Source organism: Schistocerca americana, chromosome 2, assembly GCF_021461395.2.
Source record: "Schistocerca americana isolate TAMUIC-IGC-003095 chromosome 2, iqSchAmer2.1, whole genome shotgun sequence".
Lineage (NCBI taxonomy): Eukaryota > Metazoa > Arthropoda > Insecta > Orthoptera > Acrididae > Schistocerca > Schistocerca americana.
The window spans coordinates 525,425,113-525,438,309 of NC_060120.1; the positions used below are offsets into that span (position 1 = coordinate 525,425,113).

At 42.2% G+C, this 13,197-nt stretch overlaps 1 protein-coding gene across 1 annotated transcript; it reads left to right on the forward strand.

Moving 5' to 3' along the window:
• Positions 1-2,317: 2,317 nt before the first annotated feature.
• Positions 2,318-12,016, forward strand: LOC124596312. The gene is made up of 3 exons (XM_047135414.1): positions 2,318-2,348; positions 8,388-8,615; positions 11,634-12,016. The coding sequence occupies exons 1-3, from the start codon at positions 2,321-2,323 to the stop codon at positions 11,693-11,695; spliced, it is 318 nt and encodes a 105-aa protein (XP_046991370.1). The 5' UTR covers positions 2,318-2,320; the 3' UTR covers positions 11,696-12,016.
• Positions 12,017-13,197: the final 1,181 nt, after the last annotated feature.

A 13,197-nucleotide genomic window follows, 5' to 3' on the forward strand; every position in this document is an offset into this window, starting at 1 on the left:
GTTTTGTTTACTTTATTTTCAATGTTATTAATTTCATCTTCTTCGTGAAGTCACTCAAAAAAAAATGGCCTTACTAACGGAGAAAATCTCTCCAAAAGTCTTTCTGAGACCACTGATGAAAAGATAATAAGTATATAAGTATTCGAAAGAAGCAGTAGGAACGTAAATGGTAACAGGATACGTGAAACCATAAACTGATATCGTAGTTTGCTGTTTGCAGCATCTCTACACTGTGAAGCTATGTGAACTGTTCTTCACACTTCTTCGCTAGTTATAGGAAGAGCGAAGGGACAATTGTCTTGTTACAACACCTTTGGGGAAATGCAGTGCAACTGAAACTGATCATTATCTTAGCTCTGTATGGCTCACAACATCTCTGTGCACGAGGTTCCAATCTATGTTACTTATAATCCGTCTTGATTGCAAAAATGTTAATTCACGTGGCCGGCTTCGGTGCCTCTAGAACCATCTTCAGATCTGCAAATTTCGGTTACAGGACGCAGCATGTGAAGGTTGCTGTGTATAGACGAGTTTCTTCTCTAACCAGTCATGTGAATAAATATTTTTGCAATCAAGACGGATTATAAGTAACATCGTATAACCAGTGATTGCGGTATCCCACCAGACAATATGTCTTCTATTGCAAAATGAGAGGTTAAATGCATTAAAAAAGTTGTTTCACTTCATTGTTCTCAGGACAATGTGACATAATTTTTTCACATGATAGAATGTACTACATATGTAACTAATATGCCATTTACACTAAAACCCAAAACAATTAAACATTTCTCATGTTGAATACGTCTGTGTACCTCTGAGGAGGTGTTAGTGAGAAGTGATGAATCTCTTTTTCTCTGTAAGTCGTTCCTTGTGTGACTTTCCCTCTACCAGAAGAGCCAAGGACAAGGTTGTAATTCGAAACAATTTACACACTTTCGCTTCTAGCCATCTGGGTATTTGGTCTTTAAAATACTTTCTTATTACTCATCCACTTTCTTGTGCTCCAGTCTCTTCCTGCATTACAAAATTTTCTCCGCCACATTCAAGGATTTCCCATTTTCCAAGTCACAACATTGTCCTCTGTTAAATTATTTCTTATTAAGGCGAACGACCGACGCAGCATTCCGTAACCGTCAATACTTTATATAGGATGTATTTCCTAAGAGTCTTTGTGTGCCCTTTCTCTAGAGCTATAGCAAATATTTGCCATTTTCGTTTTAATTGTGTAGCTAGACTCAATCCTAACAAATAATGCTCGTCTGATGTTTCATATGACGGCTAGTGTCTACAGAAGGCGTCGGCTTGTTACCCGTTAACACAACATGATTTTTTAAGGAGGAGAATTTTAAGTGCCCATGCGATATAGTATTCCCAAAATTAATCTAGTGCAATATGTATGTATAACTTGGCATAAAGGTCTGTAACTAAAGAATTGACCATATATTTCAAATAGATTTAATGTATTATATAGGACTTAAATGTGTAGATCTCGAAAAAATTACAAATGCTGCAAAAACACAACCTTACGTCTAAGAACAATAAAAAAAATTAGAACATTGTGGAAACTGCTTTGGTAGTCTCTAGAGTACACTCCCTCATGTAATTCTGAGATTGGTAACTAGACTGTAGTATCTAGGTACTTAAGTTCCTAAGTATACAAACCTCTAGGTACAAGTGATTCCTCTTCAAAATGGAAAGCTCTTTAGACTGCTCGATGAACGGTATAAACGATCACTAACATTTGTTCACCTCCTTTCATCAGGATTCGAGCCGTACCCCATTAAAAAATAGGCTTTATTGAAAGAAAAATATATTCGTTTCGAATCTGTACCTAAACTGAGTTGTACTAATGTTAAATTGTATTATAAGCAATTTCTAGAAACTCGCTTTAATAGAAATTGGTCTTCTCATTGCGGATTGGACAAGTATTGCCAATAACACGAGTGTGAAAATATCAACTCAATTGTGTTGCTGAGCCGTGGCAGTGGACACCGGTCGTTTCGTTTCCTCGCCTCTACTACAGTGACTCGCAACGCAAAAAGAAGGAAAGGAAAAAGAAGCAAAGTAAACGACTCAGTATGGTAACCAGTTTTATTGAATGCTATAGTTGTAATGTTGATAGTAAGTATGACACAGCGAACGATAACAGATCGTTTCAAGTACAAGGAAAGTCAATCTGCTGCTAGTTGCTGCAACCACAGTTCACGGAACGGAAAATCAGAAGGAAACTCAAGGATAACATTCAATGACGCCATCGTGTGTCTAAACATATATAAACGAAAATATATCGCATCGAGCAGTTATAGTCCTGTCGAGTACAATGAAAGCTGCTCTGTTGCTTGTTGCTGGTAAGTATTGACAGAATTTATAAACTTTCATTCAGGTGAAACATTTTTATCTTACCTCCATTTTAGGTGATTTCTCATGTATTAATCAGTGTGAAAAGTTATTTATAGAGTCAAGGAAGTACATTTTATTGCAGCAATTGGCGACGTAAAGTTCGGAATGGAAAACACCTTAAAGGGTAGGGAGTGTTCTAAGAATATTTTTTGATATCCTTTGCTCGCGAGCAATGGTACTTCATAGATAGTTGACGAAAGGTGTTTGTGTTGCCTATATGAATATTTTGAATGATTTTAGAGTAAGACCCAAGTAATTACAAATGTACAGTATGGCTGACTAGTTCTTATACACCCATGAGAAGCAAACTAGGAATCGTAGCGAGTATCGAGATAATAGATGCAAAGACAATCATACAAACATTTTACAAAATTACAGATAAAAGCTGATAACCGATATCACGTAAATAAGTACAATATGTATATATTGTAGGTACAGCCGTAGTAATCTTGTTACAGTTTGAAACATCACTTTGACGATGAGGAGGTTGAGCTCGTTCAGCATATTCGTAAAGCCCCCGCACTTACTAAACAAAAGAATCACTCTTCGTCTTCTCTATCTTCTCAGTCTGTCCTTTCGATTCAAGGCGGACGAGAAGTACACAGGAACCTACAGACATTGTGCTTCGAGAACCTTATCTTTCGTGGATGAATTTCATTTGATTAAGAAGTTTCCAATAACTCTTACACTCGCAACTGCTTTTTCTGCAGCCAGTTTTATTTGGTCGTTCCACTTGAGGTCTCTTCGGGCAATTACTCCTAGGTATTTCCAGGTTTCAGTGAATTTTCGCCAGTAGTGTAAATGAAGTGTTGTGGGTTTTTTCACGTGTTTATGCGCAGTGCTTTATTCTTAATTACGTTCAATTTCAACTACCAGCGCCTCAAACAATAATGGACCGTCTGCAGATTTCCATTACCCTACAGTGTTTTAACGCAGCAACCTTGCTACAGACATCAGTGCCGTCCGTGAGATATGTTGTAGAGGTTTCGTCGGTACCAAAGGATCATTTACGTAGAGGGTGAAAAAACATTTTTCAATGTTTTGAAAGATGGTTGTATTACTGAAACAAAAAAAAATCCAATAGACTTTATAATGCATTTCTTATTTAGAATGAGCACTTCGTAATCTTCACTATTATGAAGCTTAACTCGTCTACTGTAAGCTGTTTGCTGAATCGAATCATCATCAGAGTGCAGTAAGCAACTGAGTAATCCAGTGCGACCACATTACATTCTTGTTGTATCATAACATATTACTCACGTATACTCTCCTGTGTATAAAACTGTTGCAGAATAAAGATTAACAAAGCGTCTAAATCGAAGATCGATGCTTACCGACGGAATTTTGACAGCGACAACCCTATCGCTACTGCATGAGTGTTTGCTGTGGACAACAACGATAGAAAAGCAAAAAATAAATTAAAAAAGGAAGGCAACGTGCGGCAGCCTTACCGTGGGAGGTTGTCTGAACGAATTTAGAAATCAGAATAAAAGGTTTCCCATCTCCAAAACGACTGAAAGCTACATTTGGTAAATAGCTAATGACACTGAATTCACGTAAATACTGGACAAAAAAGGTAATGCGGTAAATTAACAGACACCCCCGCGCGAGGTTACATGTAAAATACACGCGTAAAATAAACACAAAAGATGTTAATCTGTGATCAATTTATTTTAATAAATATTTTAATTGCGACCAGCAACACTGCATAGAAACTGTAATGCGTCGCACAAACCACGAGAATGTGGTCTCTTTGAAAATATTTAGTCGTGACCGGAAGCAGTTAATTCTTTATCAGATACTATTCGAATAGTGCCGTAGAATCTATCCTTCATGGCAACAACCTCTTGCCAATACTAATGTTGTGTAGAGATAGGTCATTTACAGAACACAACATAAAATCAGAAAAAATTGCTTAGACTACAAGATAGCCAGTTTACTTTTGTCACTCAAACGTGTATTGCGCTTATATCACTATTCGTTTCAACTGATTGTCTGCGTTACCATAGCAGTGCTGCACCATATAGAACCGTAGTTACTACAGCTTTCTATTACAATGACCACATGATACAAAATGAGTTGTCAATTTAACGGACCCTTTTTTCTTTTAACTACACTCCTGGAAATGGAAAAAAGGACACATTGACACCGGTGTGTCAGACCCACCATACTTGCTCCGGACACTGCGAGAGGGCTGTACAAGCAATGATCACACGCACGGCACAGCGGACACACCAGGAGCCGCGGTGTTGGCCGTCGAATGGCGCTAGCTGCGCAGCATTTGTGCACCGCCGCCGTCAGTGTCACCCAGTTTGCCGTGGCATACGGAGCTCCATCGCAGTCTTTAGCACTGGTAGCATGCCGCGACAGCGTGGACGTGAACCGTATGTGCAGTTGACGGACTTTGAGCGAGGGCGTATAGTGGGCATGCGGGAGGCCGGGTGGACGTACCGCCGAATTGCTCAACACGTGGGGCGTGAGGTCTCCACAGTACATCGATGTTGTCGCCAGTGGTCGGCGGAAGGTGCACGTGCCCGTCGACCTGGGACCGGACCGCAGCGACGCACGGATGCACGCCAAGACCGTAGGATCCTACGCAGTGCCGTAGGGGACCGCACCGCCACTTCCCAGCAAATTAGGGACACTGTTGCTCCTGGGGTATCGGCGAGGACCATTCGCAACCGTCTCCATGAAGCTGGGCTACGGTCCCGCACACCGTTAGGCCGTCTTCCGCTCACGCCCCAACGTGCAGCCCGCCTCCAGTGGTGTCGCGACAGGCGTGAATGGAGGGACGAATGGGGACGTGTCGTCTTCAGCGATGAGAGTCGCTTCTGCCTTGGTGCCAATGATGGTCGTATGCGTGTTTGGCGCCGTGCAGGTGAGCGCCACAATCAGGACTGCATACGACCGAGGCACACAGGGCCAACACCCGGCATCATGGTGTGGGGAGCGATCTCCTACACCGGCCGTACACCACTGGTGATCGTCGAGGGGACACTGAATAGTGCACGGTACATCCAAACCGTCATCGAACCCATCGTTCTACCATTCCTAGACCGGCAACGGAACTTGCTGTTCCAACAGGACAATGCACGTCCGCAAGTATCCCGTGCCACCCAACGTGCTCTAGAAGGTGTAAGTCAACTACCCTGGCCAGGAAGATCTCCGGATCTGTCCCCCATTGAGGATGTTTGGGACTGGATGAAGCGTCGTCTCACGCGGTCTGCACGTCCAGCACGAACGCTGGTCCAACTGAGGCGCCAGGTGGAAATGGCATGGCAAGCCGTTCCACAGGACTACATCCAGCATCTCTACGATCGTCTCCATGGGAGAATAGCACCCTGCATTGCTGCGAAAGGTGGATATACACTGTACTAGTGCCGACATTGTGCATGCTCTGTTGCCTGTGTCTATGTGCCTGTGGTTCTGTCAGTGTGATCATGTGATGTATCTGACCCCAGGAATGTGTCAATAAAGTTTCCCCTTCCTGGGACAATGAATTCACGGCGTTCTTGTTTCAATTTCCAGGAGTGTGGTTTGGATCAATTATGGCATCTATTATAAAGAATCACCGACACGAATACATTCCCAGACCATAGCACTCCCTCACTCATTGCAGGTTGTTTGCATTGAGACGTTTCACACCGTACACACCACCCGCCTTATACCGATCGAGCATAAAACGTCTTTCGCCTAATACAGCCGCTCAAAACAGGTCCAGTTAAGATACTGGACAGCAATTTCAAGCCTTCGTCGCCAATGAACAGCAGTCGACGTAAGCGTACGAATCTGGCACCTGCAGTAGACGCCGGAAAATACCGACTTTCGCTTGATGATTGTTGAGCAGACACTGTTGGTAACCCTTTGCTTTCGCTTGATGATTGTTGAGCAGACATGTTGGTAACCCTTTAGTTCATCAGGGTCGTCTTTTCCCCAACTGTTGTATGCCGTTTCATTCGTACACATCTCCGCAGCTGCCTGTCACCTCTGCCATCTATGGTCCATGCTGCCCCACTGGTCATACTGTCGGTTTTGGATAGTGCAGTTTCGCAATACGCAGTACACTTTAAGCAGGGCGACACTTGAACTGTTTACAAACTGAGGCGTGCATCCACCTATGGCCGGGAAGGCAATTATCATACCCTTTTGGACGTCAGATAAATAGTTTTGTTTCCGCATTATGACAAAGACTGCACTGTCCGCCGCGGCGACCTGGCACAGCCTCCACTGTTAATGTTGCACCCTACCGTCAGTCAGTGATTATCTCGTGCTGATGCCGAACAAAGGCGGTGGTCACATTACTGTGACGGAATCGTGTAAGTACTAGTAAATTGGACTTAACGTAAATAGTGAAAGAGCTGTGATGTCTCAATCGTACAATATGTGGAACATCACAAGAAGTTAAGTGAGACTTTCCATGCAAGGCTGTCACTTCTTTGCACCTAAATTTAATTTGAGTGCAACATAAAAACAGACAAAATCTAATGGTACCTATTAATCTTCTCAAGCAAGTGATTTTGAGGAGACGTAACAGGAGCAATGTTTTAATGGGTTACGCTCTTTATCTTGATGAGGAGTGAAAGACTGTTAGAGAGCCCTCCACTTGGAGATATTTGTGCTTTTCAGTGAAACATCAGCTACATGATCGTAAAGAGAATTGCTTCCAGCTCCTTCAATACTCTTCATTCCTTACTACAAACGGTAGAGCGGGCTGTTTGATGTCAGAACCAATGAAAAGCCCAACTTTTTCAGCCAAATGTCTGGCTAACTTTTAGTGGGGCAGAACCTTACTAGAAAGGGAAACATTCGCAAACATAATTGAGTAAAGTACTAATATTGTCAATTTAGTTGTGAGATAATAACAATCCAACAAGAACTTGGAAGACCATTGCATTTGTATAATGGAGCACGAAATTAATTGCGAGAACTTGTCCGACATGAACGTAGCGTCTATGTCACTGTTGATTGTTTCTTTTTTATTTTGTGGGACGAGCGGATTGTTCAAGAGATGACCCACTTTTCTGTCATATACATCATAGCCAATTAACGTGTGGGATGTTAGGCGGACAGATTGGATTCCAATACCAACCTTATGGGGAATGACTTCCAATTACAGCATTTAGCTTATAGCCAGGAGAGCACTTAGTATAATTCAATGAAAGTATGTAATTTTGGTAGGGTACACTCAGAACAAGGGATAAATTACTCGGGGCAATCGTACTACTGCACTTATGCCATTGTCGCTACCAGCTGGAGTGGCAAGAGTATTCTACTTTCGTCGAACGGATTACAACTGCCAGATTCTCCTAGGCCATGTGTCTCCTGTGCCAAACACAATTATCGTTTGATAGTTCAAGTTACTAACGATTAGAGTGACGTACATGCTCCGATGTATTGGTACTACTCTTATGTAGTTCAAATAATCCATGACATCCCGAATGAGATTATCACTCTGCAGCGGAGTGTGCGCTGATATGAAACTTCCTGGCAGATTAAAACTGTGTGCCCGACCGAGACTCGAACTCGATACCTTTGCCTTTCGCGGGCAAGTCCTCTACCAACTGAGCTGCTGAAGCACGACACACGCCCGGTACTCACAGCTTTACTTCTGCCAGTAACTCGTCTCCTACCTTCCAAACTTTACAGAAGCTCTCCTGCGAAGCTAGCAGAACTAGCACTCCTGGATGAAAGGATATTGTGGAGACATGGCATAGCCACAGCCTGGGGGATGTTTCCAGAATGAGATTTTCACTCTGCAGCGGAGTTTGCGCTGATATGAAACTTCCTGGCAGATTAAAACTGTGTGCCCGGCCGAGACTCGAACTCGGGACCTTTGCCTTTCGCGGGCAAGTGCTCTAACAACTGAGCTTCCGAAGCACGACGCACGCCCGGTACTCACAGCTGTGTTGTAGTGCTAAGTGGGTGAGTTGCACTAACAGCCATTAGACGATATAAAGATCTGTGATTACGATCATTGACTTTTACAGCACTGGTAGCAGTGGTGGAGGTCTACGGACAACCAGAAGGGACGACCACCGTCAGCATCGGGAATGAGGAACTAAGCACCGGCAATATCACGGCTGAGAATATATTTCTGGGAAGGTCGTCCTACACGGAAGATGACGATGATACCATTTGTGTCGCAGCAGACAACAAGTTCTACTTGTATGCTAATTCCTTGAAGCTGTATTCTTGCTACAACCAGCTACCGAAAGGTAAGTTAATTCAAATACTACTATTTTCTGTGCACGATTGACAAGATAGCATTAGACCGTTTTGCATCTTATTTTGCCAACGGTTCTTCCGTGAATGTGAAAACATGAATGAAACCAAATCATCAAGGATCAGGGACGCCCTTACCGAAATTACGAAATTACAACTCTTCATGATTCTCCACCAAAACCATTCAGAGGAATTTGCTGCTCATATTTAGTCCACCTTTTACACTAACTTTCTTTCCCCGCAAAACTACTGCATGTTTTTAACTTCTACACACCTTTGAATTTTTTTACGAGGATTATGTCGTGTAACGCGACGTCAAGTTCGAAATGGGCTATAGTTTCAGCATTTTACGAAAAGACATTTTAACAGGAGACGGAAGTTGCCATCTCTACCGCGGTCCATAGCGTGTGCTTAATTTTCACAGTCAATGTGTTGGCAGCGTTGTACACAAACCTACACTAAGTTAAACACTGTAAATCGATAGGTAACGTACACTTTTCGTCGTACCCTGTAGAAGGCCGAAAAGTGGATTAGTGCGTATAAACAATACCCGTCATACGTTTAGGAACATGTAGAAATAGGCTTCGAAGTTTAAAATTTAGCGACGCGTTGATGTAGAGACGAAGGATTAGGTGAACATGGGCAGTGATAAGTGAACGTTCTGGACTACATCTAATCGGAAACATCATGCTAGCATTAAATTATGGCACACACTCATTCACGAAGTTAACATGTACAACGTAATATCAGAACGAACTATATGCTACTTATAGACGATGACACACTGCGCTAGTACAACCATTGCTGAAAATGTCCGAAATTTGAGGCATTTATAAATAGCAGCATGCCTCATATTTTAATTAGGAGTCAATGAACAGTGAAAAAAGAACCTGGTAAAAGCACTTTACTTAGGCCAGACCAAAGTATCTAGAAAAAAGGATAGCGAAGTGGCGTTGTGGTAGTACTACTTAAGATTTCAACTGAATTAGAAATTGTGCCTGCATGTGTTTTGGTTACCACGAGAGTAGCTGTTACATGAAAGGTAAATAATGAATCTGTAGATGGACATGTCTACAAAACAAGAGGTAAAATCTACATGTGTAGTAAGTTTGTTACTACACAAACACGACATTATTTAGTTTGTCTTTTCGTGGCCACTGTTGTAAGCAGGCTGATACATTGCAGTCATCAAGAACAGTGGTTAAGGAAAACGCATCTTCGGTCGAAGTTTTCAGGACAGCTGTGCTTGTACTGTGAAATTGCTCATCGTGTCCTAGCAAAATAGCACAATTAAAACTCATGATGAGCCGACCGATATGCCCCAGTCCCAGGTGCAATAATACTGCGGACGATTATTAAACAGAAAGTTGCCTCTCATCTCGCACAAAGCGGAAGCCCATAACTTCACAGGGATCGTGCAGAGTATCATAGGCGCAATTTCAAGAGAATAATTCTTCAAACTCTAACAAAATGTGAATCTTCTAGAGTTGGGGAACATGAAAGGTCTCACTACTACAAACTTTTGGTCTGTCTCAAAACAATTAACATTTTGGTGATCTTGCGCTCTCCACACTTGGCATTCTGTGTGATGGATAAGGGTACAGAATTCATTCAGAGTTTCTGCAGGGTAATTTCGTCGTTTAGCATCCGAAGTTCTGACTTTGCCGATAGCTTCTGACAACACGGTGCAATTGTAGGTTCTTCGTGATTGCGTTTATCTGTTGCCTGTTCAACTCTAATAAATGAGTTTATGTCAGCGAAGAGCGTCTTTGTGTGTTTTCTGATGTTCGTGACTGTTAAGTATCACTAAGGCTAAGTCCCATCACAAATCAGCAACATCTATCCCGTTATCTGTCTAAACGGGAAAGATGATTTTACTTCTGTCCGACTTCTGACTAATACTTCCAACCGTAAAACTTTTAATCTTCAGATCTGTTTTAGAACAATCTAGTAACGCTTAAGATGCGTACTACTATTGCAAGAGTACAAGAGAGAACTGAATCTAACATTTCCATTGCCGAGTTACATTGTAGTCACAGAGAACTTAGAGCTTGATGCGGCTCCATCCCTTTTCTAGGATAAATGTTATCTTTGGTGAATTTATGGTCTGGGATTTAACCTTCGTAAATAATAGTTTCTTCAATTGCTTCCTTACGGTTTCTGTTTAGTATCATATGATATTCTTTCATTCACTTCTTTCTTTATGAGAAGCATTAATATTTACATAAAATTGTTGTTTATCAAACTGCGTAGAGAGTAAATAATGTTGTCAGTAGCTGTCATCACTGTCAAGATAACTGACTTTTCTATTCCTTTTTGCAACAAAACGGTGTTCGTTATGGGTTCTACAATCGGGTTGTTACAAGTGGTTGGGCGAACGTTCGGACGGCGGAATACCGTTGCTGACGTGTACACGAAGGACAGAGTAAACGCATTTCTTCTAGTCACGTTGGATTGTTCCAGGGTTAAGATGGTCTCGTGAGGCGCAGCTTTCCAATGAGATAGCTCACGTGCGACAATGCTTTACGGTTACTGGGGAACGGCAGTTCTGACCATTTCGAAATCACAAACTCAGGGGTCGCCAGATCAGTTCACAGCAAAGTAAACCGAGATCCCTAAGGTTCTCGTCATTTGCCTCGTCACAGGATATATGTGTTTCTTACTGAATGCTTCGCATGCCAGGAGCATTACCCACCTAGAGGAATGTGGTTCTAGTGACATCCTTAAACTTTCGAAATACGCTAATAAGTCAGGTTTATTCGCGTCGTCAATCTTCCAACTGTCTGCTATAGTACCAGTAGGGATAGGAACCCTGTAACATAGCACGCTGTGTGACCCCACATTATCTCTCATACACGATCGTAACATAATCTTGTCACAATGCTGACAGTGAAATTCGCGCTATGTAAAAAAGGTGAAGGCTTACCGTTGTCATATCACTAGTAAAATTAAACTGCTATGTTATTTTTGTACTTCCTATCTTTAGTAAAGCGCATTTCTCTTCGTTGCAGTTTACGTGGTGAAACCAAAGAGTCAGTGTAAACCATACCTGTCAGATTGTCCCAGGAACTAGGAGTATTGCCAGTCCGTTGCCTCAGCTTGAATCGTCTGCGAGGGAGTGGAGACTAAATGGCTGACCTGCTGACTGAAGACATCTGCTGTTTCCAGAGGAGCAAAGAAACTGCCAGAGTGTCAGACCTTGACACATTTATTTAAACATAAACAATGGAATCTACACATCCTATTCTGTGTCAGTTTCTGATTATTTCACGACATGCAGTAAATTTCATTTCTGTAAAGATCAGTATTAAAAACATTGCATTTGTATTCTTTTTATCTTTCTGTTGTTTTTGTAATAGTTGTATGCTGACGCAATAAAAGTGTAGTTTCATGACGTCAACTCCTATACTTAACCAGCAAAAGATATTTCTCTACCTACAGGTTCACGTAAATACTGACGAACAAAAAATGGTTCAATTGGCTCTGAGCACTATGGGACTTAACTTCTAAGGTCATCAGTCCCCTAGAACGTAGAACCACTGAAACCAAACTAACCTAAAGACATCACACTCATCCATGCCCGAGGAAGGATTCGAACCTGCGACCGTAGCGGTCACGCGGTTCCAGACTGTAGCGCCTTTAACCGCTTGGCCACACCGGCCGGCTACTGACAGATAAATGCTTATTATTAATATCACCAAATGCATTTCATCCATTATTCACGCTGACCTCCTATAATCCCAATATCCAGTTCCAATCGTAACACACTGACTGCCACGTGGACACCGGCGGCCACAGCAAGGACTCACGACTGACGCCACGGCTGGTCCTTACCTGGCCTGAGAAATACGTGAACCATTTGTAATTCAGAGGAAATGATGGCATATCTCACGGTTCTATATGGATTTATTGCAAGTTATTATGCAAAGTAAACTTTGAAATATTACTCTAAGATGCGGGTTCACATTATCGAAGTAGTAAAACTGACCTTTACCGTCTCAATTAGTAGATCTTCTCAATTGAAGGGTAAGTAGAAGTGCTTACTGTAAAGTAATGTCTCTTAATTTTTATATGTCAAAATTTACAAAGCTTTTTGAATAAAATAAACTTTATTAACATTCTGCACCCTTATTCTTCGTGTCACGATGTTCATCCAAACGAGAGAACAGTTTCTGATAACCTCACTGTAGAATGTTTGACTTAGTTGAAGGGGCCAACACAATACTTCTACTTGCACCGCTTCATCACTATCAAAGTGAAACCCACTAAAGGTTTCCTTCGTGTTTTGGAACGAGATGACGGGCGGATGGGACGTAGTCGGGGTGTATGGAAGATGCTCTGTGGCCTCGTGTACAAGGTGTCGGGTTGTTGCACATGTCGCAGCGCTTGTGCATGCTGCGTTGTTGTCTTGATGAAGGAAAGGTAGCTCCATCTGTGCAAGAACTCTTCGATTCGTCTTTTCGGTTTCTTGAAGGAATACAACAAGGAGTATCTCGAGCTCTGTCACGGTTGCGTCACACATCGCCTTGTCACACGCTACAGTACGTAGCCCTCGATAGGCAGAGGGTTGCAAAT

Excerpts from the sequence above, each read along its gene's own strand:
- LOC124596312 (XM_047135414.1), top strand. The coding sequence starts at position 2,321 with ATGAAAGCTGCTCTGTTGCTTGTTGCTG. Across the intron at positions 2,349-8,387 it reads TGCTCTGTTGCTTGTTGCTG|CACTGGTAGCAGTGGTGGAG; the intron begins GTAAGTATTGAC and ends TGACTTTTACAG. Across the intron at positions 8,616-11,633 it reads CTACAACCAGCTACCGAAAG|TTTACGTGGTGAAACCAAAG; the intron begins GTAAGTTAATTC and ends TCTTCGTTGCAG.